Source organism: Schistocerca americana, chromosome 2, assembly GCF_021461395.2.
Source record: "Schistocerca americana isolate TAMUIC-IGC-003095 chromosome 2, iqSchAmer2.1, whole genome shotgun sequence".
Taxonomy (NCBI): domain Eukaryota; kingdom Metazoa; phylum Arthropoda; class Insecta; order Orthoptera; family Acrididae; genus Schistocerca; species Schistocerca americana.
The window spans coordinates 511127-525070 of record NC_060120.1 but is presented as its reverse complement, the minus strand read 5'-3'; the positions used below and the strand labels follow the sequence as shown (position 1 = coordinate 525070).

The following is a 13944-nucleotide window of genomic DNA, read 5'->3' as shown; positions in this document are numbered from 1 at the left end:
CGACGATCATCAATGGTGTACGGCCAGCGTAGGAGATCGCTCCCCACACCATGATGCCGGGTGTTGGCCCTGTGTGCCTCGGTCGTATGCAGTCCTGATTGTGGCGCTCACCTGCACGGCGCCAAACGCGCATACGACCATCATTGGCACCAAGGCAGAAGCGACTCTCATCGCTGAAGACGACACGTCTCCATTCGTCCCTCCATTCACGCCTGTCGCGACACCACTGGAGGCGGGCTGCACGATGTTGGGGCGTGAGCGGAAGACGGCCTAACGGTGTATGGGACCGTAGCCCAGCTTCATGGAGACGGTTGCGAATGGTCCTCGCCGATACCCCAGGAGCAACAGTGTCCCTAATTTGCTGGGAAGTGGCGGTGCGGTCCCCTACGGCACTGCGTAGGATCCTACGGTCTTGGCGTGCATCCGTGCGTCGCTGCGGTCCGGTCCCAGGTCGACGGGCACGTGCACCTTCCGCCGACCACTGGCGACAACATCGATGTACTGTGGAGGCCTCACGCCCCACGTGTTGAGCAATTCGGCGGTACGTCCACCCGGCCTTCCGCATGCCCACTATACGCCCTCGCTCAAAGTCCGTCAACTGTACATACGGTTCACGTCCACGCTGTCGCGGCATGCTACCAGTGTTAAAGACTGCGATGGAGCTCCGTATGCCACGGCAAAGTGGCTGACACTGACGGCGGCGGTGCACAAATGCTGCGCAGCTAGCGCCATTCGACGGCCAACACCGCGGTTCCTGGTGTGTCCGCTGTGCCGTGCGTGTGATCATTGCTTGTACAGCCCTCTCGCAGTGTCCGGAGCAAGTATGGTGGGTCTGACACACCGGTGTCAATGTGTTCTTTTTTCCATTTCCAGGAGTGTATATGTACTTTCTACCATGAAGGAATATTATGAAATCCTACTTCTTTCGCCCATGCTCCCATATGCTGCTCTAAGCAAAATTTATGACTGCGTGCATCCTTCAATATATGAAAATTTCTCATGAATATGGGAACTTCTCCTTTCACCAACCCTTCCCTTCCCTGTAACAATTAATTTATTCACAACGTCGTGCAGCACAGACATCTAGAGGCAGAACCGACCCCGTTACTCATGGTTCCTCCTTAGCAGATAAACACAGTAGTATTTTCTTCTCCTGAGTGATGAGTACTGCTTCGATTATAAAAATAGTGTTCATCCACTGTCATAAAAATAATAACGTACACGCTTTTTACTTCTCTTCCTGAAGTTTCTTCTGGCGGGGAAGGCACCCTCACCCTGGAGATGAAGGACTTCTTCACACGCATGACCAACGACATTATTGCAACCACAGCATTTGGAGTCAAGGTGGACTCGCTTTCGGAGCCCAATAACTCTTTCTACACGATGGGTCGTGATCTCACCACCTTCAGACCGACGGTCGCTTTTGGATACCTGATATCACCGAAACTAATGGAAGTGAGTAACTTGTGCAGAGTACAAAAATTAGCATTTATTCTCTTTAGCAAATAAAGACGCTGTTTATGGCTTTCCTCGTGTTGTAGCTACTGCGCATACCATTCTTGGACCCAAAGGCCGTGGACTACTTCACGTCCATAATCTCAGAAACTATTCGAACGAGAGAGAAACACGGAATCATTCGCCACGACATGATCCATCTAATGATGCAGGCGCGACGAGGCGAACTAACATCGCAGGAAGAAGAGGTAAACGGAACCACGGAAGTCAAAGGAAAGCGTAAGTAATTTACACGTTTCAGAGTTGTTAATTATTACAGCATCATAGATTACAAATTTTTCCCAGTCTTTTTAACAATATTTGTCAACACTGATTTTTTATTCAAGTCGGTCTTAATAGCAAAATTTTTAACAAGTAATTTATTTGTTAATGACATAATAGCGGGCCTGAAGCAGGGAGTGAGAAAGTGCTAAGCACACAAGTGAAATATTCCATGCTTTAAGTATTTTTTCTTTTCAATTTTCTCAAATGTAGCAAATATTTAAAAAATTGTCCCAGTGGCATTCAAGAGTATCGCGTGAATAACACTTTAAAAACCAAAAGTTGTAAGACAGACACATTTAAAAAAATATACACTTAAAAGGTAATCCACCAAAGAAGAAAATGAGAAGGATTTACTTGCAGTTTTAAAAGGCAGTTACAAGAAACATAATACAGGCGTTAATAATGATTTCAAAATTATTTAACCACCATAACAATTAAAAAAACCTTTAGATTCCAAATCCTTTAAATTCACTAAGAGAACAAAAGTAATTCAGTTGAAAAAATATTTTAAATGACCGAACAACCACAAAGCGAAAAACAAATGCGTTGACTGATTCATAACACAATTAAAAGCGGGCCGAAAATTAATGAACCAGTGAAAGGCCGACAGCTTAAGCTCAGTCCGTCCACCAAACTGTTGCTTAGTTCAGCTCGAACTGTAAAGACGTACATACAAACTACAGAGCGTAAAATGGCGCTTGCCCTCAGGTCGACGGGACTGCGCCAATTTAGACCACAAACACGAATAGCCAGTTGAAGATAAAAATACTTTAAAACCATCTGAACGTCATATCATGCAGATATAAACAAAACACAATAGATATTATAAGGTTTGCGCCCCCGAGTGGTTAGAAATAAGGCACGGGTTCAGATTTTACGGGAACAGCGTCTGTACCTAATGGAGTAATAATGGAACTATAGCCGGTCAACCTGGTATCCCTTTTATAACTGTCTTAAAAATAACTCAACCGTGTTCTCATTACAAGGATGTTGATCCACTTCTGAAGCCCACTGCAAACAATGGCCCCTACAGAAAACTAGGCGTGAAACCAAAAACAACTCTCATTTATCAGGAATTAGCATAACAGTAGCTTTAAACACAAATCGCACTCAACTCTCAATCATACACAAATGAGGATCTCGCCATTTATTTCTACGACGGATACTGTGGCCGAACGAAGGCTGGCAAAATCACAATCATTCACCAAGGCACCAGAAATCGGAATTGGACACACGCGATCATGAAGACAAACGGGGAGTGCTGAATCTTCAAGAGACATCCACGCACTCTCCACGGTAAGCAGCCTTCGGCCACAGTGGCACCACCTTGTCCTCGGCGAGCGACCCCCTTAGCGTGCGGGAGAATACCCGAGACCAAAACTCTCAGAGAGCCACTCGTGGTGTTAAAATTCTTCAAGCCGCTGCAAGGCTGACCCTAGCGAGACGCCAAAAAGGCGGTCGCTGCGGAACGAAACTACAGAGGTTGAACCAGCGTCCAGAATCGATATGGGTGCACGCATGGCTCAGTTCGCATGTGAAAGGTATTATTCGCGTCTGTGGAACGTCAGAACCGTAATCAGTATTATGCATTTATGCTATTACCACGCTCTGTATGAGTTAAATGTGGAGAATCATGGGAAATAGCTATAAGAAATTTAATTAGGTTTCACTAAGCCTGTGAGTCTGCGATTGCCATTCGGATTCAGTTAAATTAGTAAACCCTTATAGAGGGTTCCGATTCACTCATTATTTACTGTTGTAACATTATATCTGGAGTAGCAGAAACAATTACAATTACAGACCAACAGTACGAGCGGTTCTGAGATACCAGGTATCGACCCACGCTGAAACACCCGTAGTGCTGTCAGTATGTGGTGTGGCCTTCACGGGTGGCAATGCAGGCGCTGACTCTGGCGTCCATTGGATCGTACAGACTGCGAACAGTGTCTCCTGGAACCCGTTACACCACGCCAGCTCCACCTGTTCACTTCTCGTCTAATCGTATCCAACACGTGCTCGATTGGCGACAATTTTCTGCACTTCTTGCAGAGCACGTTGAGTTTCACTGGCAGTGTGAGGGCGAGCAATATCCTGTTGGAACAACACATCACCTTCCTGTTGCTAGAATGGCAAAAGAGCAGGTCTAATGGCATTCCGCAGTACGTCCCAACCACCACCAGTTTCGTATAGGCAGAATCTGCTTTCATCGCTGAAGACCACGGTGCGCGGTTCTAAGTGATCCTCTGAGGCATCAGTAGATTCAGGCATGTCGGTTCTGTGGCGTGAGTGGAGGACGGGCTAGAGGTGTGCACGCCCGCAGTTCCATTCTTCATAACTGGTCCCCAACAGTTCGTGTTGATGTGTCTGGGCTCACAAGGCCTCTTATCTGTGCTGTGGTGGCCGTACGATCTCCCACTGCTGCCCTTACAATACGGCGGTTTTTGCGGGCGTCTGTGCTTTGTGTGCGCCCGGAATCACGTATACGGGTGTGAAGACGTTCGAGTGGCCGTTGATACCAACATCGTCCAACTTGTGACAGTTCTCCAAAAGGATCATGCCGCCACTCTGAAGCCCACAATTTGACCCCTCTCAGACTCGCTCAGTTGCCTGGCCAGTTCATCCACTGTCCCCAGTGTGGCAGCTGCCCTCGTCGGATCAAAGTCGACGACGTCTTTCCAGGTTTCTGCCAGTTGCCGGGCGGGGTCGGCCGTCTACGTTTTTGTAATCGCTATTATCCTACCTCGACAGGATTCTTGCCGACGTCTTTTCACTCTGTGGTAGCAGATACGTGCTAGGCAGTGTAAAGCAGCGTTCATGAAACCACCATCTAACACCTACCGCACACAGGCCGCGTAACTCTAGCTGAAAGTTAGTTCTTGAAAGTTCATGATCAGAAAATCGCGCGTTCGGGATGTTCGGTCTACTTACAGAAAAGCGTTTAACATTAGATTAACTCTGCTTTTTGTTCACATTGAAACACGTGAAATAGCTATCAAGTCCTTATTTAATATGGTAAAACGTTATCATTCGAGGTTCACTGTCTGTATAACAAAAATTCACTCGGAAAGCAGCCAGAATTGTAGTTAAGTCCGACCCGACAATTTTCACGTTCTACCAGTCACAGACCCACAACTCTTCGCGAGTTAAACACTCGGTCGTTTCAGTGGTCTTCTTCGTAAGAGGTGCTCGCCAAAGTATTCAGTACAGAGCACGAAACACGACACTCGGAGTTGTTACTACGATCAGAAAGTTCACACGCTCATATCTTTCAAACTATTTAACTTAGAAACACCACACTTTCATTAAAATGTTCGTAACTCCAGTCGCGTCAGTCACGATATGTTCAAACCGAAATTAACTCACTATTTCCTCATCTCACAGAGTATTTGTTACGAGCGATCTGAGATCGTGTTATTCGTAGACCGGCTAGCAAGCGACCCCTCTTGAGGTACTCTCCTATATGCACACTCCTCTTTTCGCGCGGGAATAGCTTAATTCTGATTGGCTGCTGATCTAAACGATCCTTGTAGAAACGAACTCTTCCTTCCAGATCATTCTCGCGGCAAATCTTGTCTTATCTAATCCCTAACTTGATAGTAATTAATATCAGCAAAACTTTAAATTCTTGTATTTTATTTAATTAAAATAAACAAAGTGTGAAATATTCTTCAATTTGAGAAATAAACTTATTCCGCCTCCACCTTCCATTCTGGGTACTTTTATACAAAAGAAAGCGTACACCGACATGGATCACCTGAATCGTGGTTGCAACATAATTTCCCACAGTTCGTTTGTACAAGGTTTTACGAAGAATGAGATATTAAATTTAAACGTATGTCCCACATACACTCTCTCAATAATTCTCACGGCAAAACATAATCAAATAATAATTTTGACTGATTTTTGTATTACGTAATGCACAGTGACAGAAGTCTTAAAAACAAAATTCTAATTAATTGATTTTTATGCATTGATAACTTTCGAATGCCTTCAAATGATAATGAAAGTCCATCTGTTATTGTTCCTAACTAGATTTTAAAAAAAACAGGCGTAGGTTTTGGGAGTTTTAGGTAATTCTCTTTATCTGCAGAACTATAATAAAGAAAAATCTGAAATTTTGACATCATTCCATTAATAACAAAAGGCTGTGCACCAAATTTGAACAAAATAACTAATATGGATTATTCAGATTTATAGATTGATGACACTGATCATTATTTAATCTGCAGTGAAATTGGGATTGTGAGGCCGAAAGTGCAGGAGGACAGGTCCATATGTAGGAGGATAAGAGTGGAGAAAGTTCAGGATAAGGAAATCAGGCACAAGTACATAACAGTGATCTCAGAATGGTACCAGTTAGTTGAATGTAGTCAATTACAGACATTGGAAAAGGAATGGACAAAGTACAGGGACACAGTACTAGAAGTGGCTAAAGAATGTCTTGGAACAGTAGTGCGTAAAAGTAGGATGAAGCAAAAAGCTTGGTGGAATGACACAGTCAAGGCAGTCTGTAAAAGGAAAAAGAAGGCGTACCAAAAATGGCTACATACTAGAACTCAGGTAGACAGAGAAAGTTATGTTGAAGAAAGAAACAAAGCCAAACAGATAATTGCAGCATCCAAGAAGAAATCTTGGGAAGACTTTGGAAACAGGTTGGAGACTATGGGTCAAGCTGCTGGAAAACCATTCTGGAATGTAATTAACAGTCTTCGAAAGGGAGGTAAGAAGGAAATGACAAGTATTTTGGACAGGTCAGCAAAACTGCTGGTGAATCCTGTGGATTCCTTGGGCAAATGGAGGGAATATTTTGAAGAGTTGCTCAATGTAGGTGAAAATACGATCAGTAATGTTTCAGATTTCGAGGTACAATGGGATAGGAATGACGATGGAAATAGGATCACATTTGAGGAAGTGGAGAAAATGGTCAATAGATTGCAGTGCAATAAAGCAGCTGGGGTGGATGAAATTAAGTCGGAACTCATCAAATACAGTGGAATGTCAGGTCTTAAATGGCTACACAGGATAATTGAAATGGCCTGGGAGTCGGGACAGGTTCCATCAGACTGGACGAAAGCAGTTATCACACCAATCTTTACACACGGAAACAGAAAAGATTGTAACAACTACAGAGGTATCTCTTTAATCAACGTTTTGGGTAAAATCTTCTCAGGTATTGTTGAAAGGAAACTACGAGTATTAGTTGAGGCCCGTTGGATGAAAATCAGCGTGGGTTTAGGCCTCTTAGAGGTTGTCAGGACCAGATCTTTAGCTTACGGCAAATAATGGAGAAGTGTTTAGAGTGGAACAGGGAATTGTATCTATGTTTTATATATCTAGAACAGGCAAATGACGGGATTCCTAGGAGGAAGTTATTGTCTGTTCTACGAGATTATGGAATAGGAGGCAAACTTTTGCAAGAAATTAAAGGTCTTTACATGGATAGTCAGGCAGCAGTTGACGGTAAATTGAGTTCATGGTTCAGAGTAATTTCAGGGGTAAGACAAGGCTGCAACCTGTCTCCACTGTTGTTCATATTATTTATGGATCATGTGTTGAAAACAATAGACTGGCTGGGTAAGATTAAGATATGTGAACACAAAATGAGCAGTCTTGCATATGCGGATGACTTAGTTGTGATGGCAGATTCGATTGAAAGTTTGCAAAGTAATATTTCAGAGCTAGATCAGAAATGTAAGGACTATGGTATGAAGATTAGCATCTCCAAAAGGAAAGTAATGTCAGTGGGAAAGAAATATAAACGGATTGAGTGCCAAATAGGAAGAACAAAGTTAGAACAGGTGGACGGTTTCAAGCACTTAGGATGCATATTCTCACAGGATGGCAACATAGTGAAAGAACTGGAAGCGAGGTGTAGCAAAGCTAATGCAGTGAGCGCTCAGCTACGATCTAGTCTCTTCTGCAAGAAGGAAGTCAGTACCAAGACCAAGTTATCTGTGCACCGTTCAATCTTTCGACCAACTTTGTTGTATGGGAGCGAAAGCTGGGTGGATTCAGGTTACCTTATCAACAAGGTTGATGTTACGGATATGAAAGCAGATGATTGCAGGTACTAGTAGATGGGAACAATGGCAGGAGGGTGTCCACAATGAGGAAATCAAAGAAAAACTGGGAATGAACTCTACAGATGTAGCAGTCAGGGCAAACAGGCTTAGATGGTGGGGTCATGTTACACGCATGGGAGAAGCAAGGTTACCCAAGAGACTCATGGGTTCAGCAGTAGAGGGTAGGAGGAGTCGGGGCAGACCGAGGAGAAGGTACCTGGATTCGGTTAGGAATGATTTTGAAGTAATAGGTTTAACATCAGAAGAGGCACCAATGTTAGCACTGAATAGGGGATCATGGAGGAATTTTATAAGGGGGACTATGCTCCAAACTGAACGCTGAAAGGCATAATCAGTCTTAAATGATGATGATGATGTAGAGGGTTGAATCTTCGTATCGACTGAATGTTACGCTATGCAGTTCTGTCAGCTGTGCTGTGAGCAAAGCGAAAAAAAAAAAAAAAAAAACATAGCCATCCTGCAGCCACCGTACTAGATAGCTGCGTGCCTTACGACAACAGAAGGTCTTGAACCATTCCTCTTTCTTGGTAATGATAAGTTTAAAACACGCGTAAGAGATCGTATTATGTCGTCTCCTACGCCACATGGTCGTAAACTCATCCTGATACTGAAAAAATACTTTAGGTAAGTAAGGGCACATAAAGGGGCGAGTACTCTACTGCGTGAGCACCACAGGCTCAGAAGAGGGAGGGACAGAGCAGAAAGTGGACCTCATCCGTTTCAAAGAAGACATTCGGGAAATTGATGAAGCGATTTAAGCAAGCAGCAGAAAAACCTAAATCTCGATCATGGGAGAGGATTTGATCTGTCATCAACTCAAGTCCAATGACAGTGTCTTAATGCAGCGCTATGTTACTTGCGAATAGAGTGAGGTTTGACATGATCGTTTTGCTCTTTGTAGAATTAAATCAGTGACAGTTTCTGTTCTTGTGTGAGAATGCTTACCAGGATGATTCTGTGCAACACCACAGTGCTTTGACAATAGCGGGCCACGTGTTGGGAAGCCACAGGTCGATTCTGTGGAGGTGGAAACACGTCTAAAATGGAAGACAAATAAGATTGTATTGAAGATTTGAATATTAATTCTACTGACACATTCCATGCTGTTGTTTATGTTGTTCAGTCGGCAAATTGGTTTGATTCAGCTCCCCATTGTAGTCGGTCCTCTTAAACGCTCTTCATCTTTACATAACAACTGTTACTTACATCCACATAGACATGCTTACTGTGAAGCAGCAAGGGAAGTCAGATGGCGTCCAGAGTAACGACACTGTGACTATCAAAGTTTTAATTAAGTTCCCAAACTTACTGCCCTCCAGAAAAGTTCTTGCGCTCAAACTATTCTTGGGACCGGGAGTTGGATAAAACCCGAAGTGGAAAGCGCTGACATATTTAGCGAGTCGTGGGACGTATATCGGAAAGACAGGTCAGAGGCCATAGAAGGGGGAGTGTTCACTGCAGTTCACAAAAATATTGTCTCTATTTCGGTCGAAGTTGAGTGTGATAGTGAAGTTATCTGGAAAAGTATAACAGGTGTAACTGATCCCAAGTTAATTGTTGGCTGTTTTTACCGGCCACCTGATTCCGCTGTGACAGCTCGGAAGTCATTCAAAGAAAGTCTACGGTCAGTACCGCGTAAATACCCAGATCAAGGAATACTAGTTGGAGGCGAATTTAACCTACCAAGTATAGAGCAGGATGTCTACGGATTCATTGTGGGGGGTGCAGACAAACAGTCGCGCAAAATACGTGGACGTGTTTTCTGAAAACTGTCTCTAGCAGCTAGCTCGGAGCTCACACGCTATGGATGTATCTTAGAATCTTAGACCTTTAGCTGCAAATAGATCGGGCTTTATCGGAAACGTCAGTACAGAAATGGGGATTAGCAATCATGATGTCGTCATGGCAGCTATGCTTTCGGAAATTTATACATCAGTTAAGAAGGCTAGGAGAGTGTTTCTGTTTGATAGAGCAGATAAGCAGTTGTTAACGTCTCACCTATATAGTGAATTGACATCATTTAGTTCTAGTAAGGTGGACGAAGAGGAACTGTGGGCAAAGTTTAGGCAGTTCGTTTTGCTACCTTCAACTGCCACGCCATATGCGTCCGAAAATACATTGTGTCTATTCTATAGGGTACATATTAATGTCTCATATCAGTGCATGGCGTGCTGCGATGAGACGATCATTAGACCAGGTGCTGTTTGCTGTTTGCTGCAAAGCAGAGCATACACGAACACGACGCGGCAGCGACTCGCGCACATGTTCAAATGGGCCACCCTGCAACTGCCTGGCATGACGGACAGAATGGCCTCTGAATCTGAGGTGGTCTCTGCATACACGACTTCTTTCAGGGGCCCCACAGGTATAGATCTAAGGGGCTGATGTCCGTTGATTGGATGGGTCATGTGACTGGACCACCTTGGTCGATCCATCGGCCGAGTTAAATGTTGCACTCCAGAATGTATGTGGTTGTGAAGACAAGGAAGCGGGAGGTGTGACTGAGAGAAAATTTTTTCCTTCTGCGTCACTTCCTCAGTGGACTTCATTTCAAGCGATTCAGGAAAAAAATGTGCAGCAGGGGAACGAAATAACAACCGACTTTGTACCAGTGAATGTCGGGAGTCACAGTAATCAGAAACTTGCTGTGGTAGCCAAGGAAGTTTGCTGCGGACGCCCTGTACGAAGTGTGCCGAACACTTGCAAGACTTTGCCTCGCTGCTAAAACAGTCACCTGGTGACGGATTGGGGGGGGGGGGGGGATGAATGGCTGGAAGTTACGTACAACAAGCTACAGCCAGTGTAACCAAAAGTCTAGCCGTGGTGGTCCTCCATTTGGCCACAGAGAGGGGACGCCGTGACACACACCATGGATATCTACTTGGGGGAGAGGTACTTGCTACGAAAGCGCCACGTAACACCAATTTTGATATTAAACTGATCACTGGGTCTGATATAAGAGATAATGTCGTAAAATATCTTCTGCGTATAACGAAGTAATACAGAGCTACACTATTCGAACAAAAACGTCCAAACACCTATTAGTGGACATTAATATGCGGTGTGTTCACCCTTCGCCTTTATAAAGGGTTCATCTCTGTGCAAATAACTTATGGGAATGCAGCCGGGTGAAGTCGTCGGCAACAGCCGATGTTTCGACAGGAGCACACCTTGCCATTTTCAAGGCGAAACTGCAGCAAGTACGCGCTGTACAGAGAATTTAAAATCTTTGTTTTCAGAGAAACTCTGTAAAGATGACTCACACGCACGCACTCACACACACCTACACACACACACAAACCAAATATGACGTCCTCAGAGGTAATCGATAGTGAAATGAACTATGCTGAGGACACTTTCAATGAGGCGTCTGAATGCCTGTGAAGGTATGACAGCCCATTACTCCACAACAGCCAAATCCAGAGAAGGTATTGATGTTGGACACTGGGGTCTGGGGCAGACCAGTACATTTCAAGGATGTTATTATCCAAGAACCATTACCTTACAGATGCTCCTTCATTACAAGGTGCACTATTATGGTGGTACAACCAGTAATCGTTTACCAACAATGTCTTTACTGTAAGGAGTAAACAGTGCTGTAAGTTGAATGCATATGCTTCCGCATTTAGCTTTGCCCTAAGTGTAATGACAATGTCTTTACTGTAAGGAGTAAACAGTGCTGTAAGTTGAATTCATATGCTTCCGCGTTTAGCTTTACCCTAAGTTTAATGACGGGACGCATCTTAACCACGAAAAACACCCCCATTCCGTTAGACAACATCCTCCATACTCCACCATTGCCAGTGAACATGACGGCAGGAAAATTTGGAAATATTTGGTAAGATCCTGTGGGACCAAACTGCTCATATCATCGGTCCCTAAGCTTACACACTAACTAATCTAACTTAACATAAGTTACACTAACACACACTGTGGGGCGGCGGGTGGAATAATTGTTAATGTTCCTATTATTTATTTAATGCTGTTGTTTGCCGTTCTCAACATTGGCTCTCTAACTACAAAACGTGAAGCCTGTAATTAGAATTCCTAGTGCCCATTTCATCTGAGAAATACATTTATAGCTACAGCTTATACCTATGAGGAATTAGGAGATTGTCTGGGATTCATAATCAAAAACCATTCTCTCTAAAATGTTTGCTATATTCTGAAAGTCACAGACCAAAAAGAATCCACACAATCCAACTACCAGAGCAGTTCAGAGTCTAATGCGCTGATCCAACTATAAATGTTCAAATTAAATGTTTAAGTGAATGCTCGCCATAATTTGATGATAATGTTCATCAAACGCCATGCTAATAATGGTAGAATGTCTGTCCTGCGGCAGCTTGTGAAAATACGACATACGCAAACTAAAGATAGATCATTAACGTCATCCCAAAATTAACACATCACTCGAAAACGATTTCATTGTTACGCGTATCCCGAGTAACGTATTACTGCATCCGAGGCTGTTTATATCAGCGAAACCGACGCGACGCAACTCCCGGCACAGGTGGTGTGCTATTCAGCGTCTGGAGAGAACTGGGGCCTTTCTTCCTCTCACGCAGCGTTCTTACATATAAAGCCGCGGTGCGGACGGCTAAGGAAACGCCTGATAAAATCTGCTCTCCCGACAAGCCGCTGGGCTAGTTTATGCACCACTTTAAGTTATCGAATAAATCATTGCTTCCTTTGCTGATGGCCGATGAAGCTTTCAATTTAATTGTGCAATCAGCACACAAGTAAGTAATCATAATAAAAATTCTGACGTGGCTAAGTTAAATATTTTGGGCGAGAGAATTAATTTAATTACACTACACGCAGTAGACGAGCTCTGAACTTGCCCTTTGGAGATACGCTATCGCTATAGTTTTATAGTTATTCAGTTGAAACTTCTCACATCTTTATGATTATAGCGGATCTCCCTTCTACTTAAAGTTAAACATCCTAGCTTTATTTATTCGCCTACTTAATCTATCTTGCTTCCTTAATTTTTAAGATAAAAACCAGAAAATCATGAATTTCAACTAAAATTTTAATTTGTGAGGTCCAGAATACTGTTTCTACCAAATTATTATGCAAAAGGAATCTAAATATAATTTTTTAAGTTTCTAGCTCTTTTCTGTTGCGCCAATGATTTTTACAGAAAAAACATCCAAATTTCGAAAATGGTTAAAGTTATTGAACTGATATCCAACACATATTGATTTTGTATTACTCCTGACATGCTAGAAACGTTTCAGGTTATTTACTTCGTTTTAAAGTTTTTTTATTGCGCAATATTTATGACGTCAGAGCTAGTTACAGCGGACTGGCTGGCACACAATGGAAAGACTGTTGTGAATTTTATAAGGCGTGAGTAGGCTGCTCCCCTACAACACCCATGCCCGAGGTAGGAGTCAAACCTCCGACAGGCGGAGCCACGCGAACCATGGTAAGGCACCTCAGACCGCGCAGCTACCCCGGACGGCATGACGGCAGGACATGTTCTCCAGGCATTCGGATTGGCACGTGGCACAGCGTGCTTCACCACTCCAAATCACTAGTCTCCACTGATCTGTTGTCCAGCAGCTTCGTTTTTTGCAATACCTCAAGGGTCACTTAGCACAGACTGCAGAAATTTATGGCTTATGAGGAAATGTTCGATCATTGTACCTCACTCTGTTTAACTTTGGTCACAGTCATTGTGCTGGACTGCTGGTAGCACTTTAGAACTCACGAGTAAATCTTTCCGCTGATTTCATTAGTTTTTTTTTTTCACCTTTCCTCAACGCCCGACGGTCCCTGTCTGTCAGTGCTGGCCCACCTGCCCCACCTGGCCTATTCGTTCTGCTACAGTCATTCCCTCGAGTTCCCACCTCACAGTCACATCACTTTTCAGTCGAATTGGGCAATTTTAGAATGATTTAAAACTCCATGGTGAATCCAATGACTGACCCACTTTCGAAGCCACTGAGCTCTTCCGACTGACCCATTCTGCTGTCACTGCCTCTCCACTGAGAACACAATATTCCCCGCCTCTTGTTACACGACCGGAACCAATTCTGGTGACGTCTAGTGGTCAATTCCGCCTCACATAGGG

General features: G+C 43.7%; 1 protein-coding gene across 1 annotated transcript in view; it reads left to right on the top strand.

Moving 5' to 3' along the window:
• The window catches only part of LOC124594880 (cytochrome P450 9e2-like), an 81556-nt gene that overhangs the window by 28802 nt on the left and 38810 nt on the right, over positions 1-13944 (top strand). The window contains exons 3-4 of the mRNA XM_047133352.1: positions 1247-1455; positions 1542-1734. Coding sequence (XP_046989308.1) covers positions 1247-1455; positions 1542-1734 — 402 coding nt within the window. The remainder of the gene's footprint in view (positions 1-1246; positions 1456-1541; positions 1735-13944) is intronic.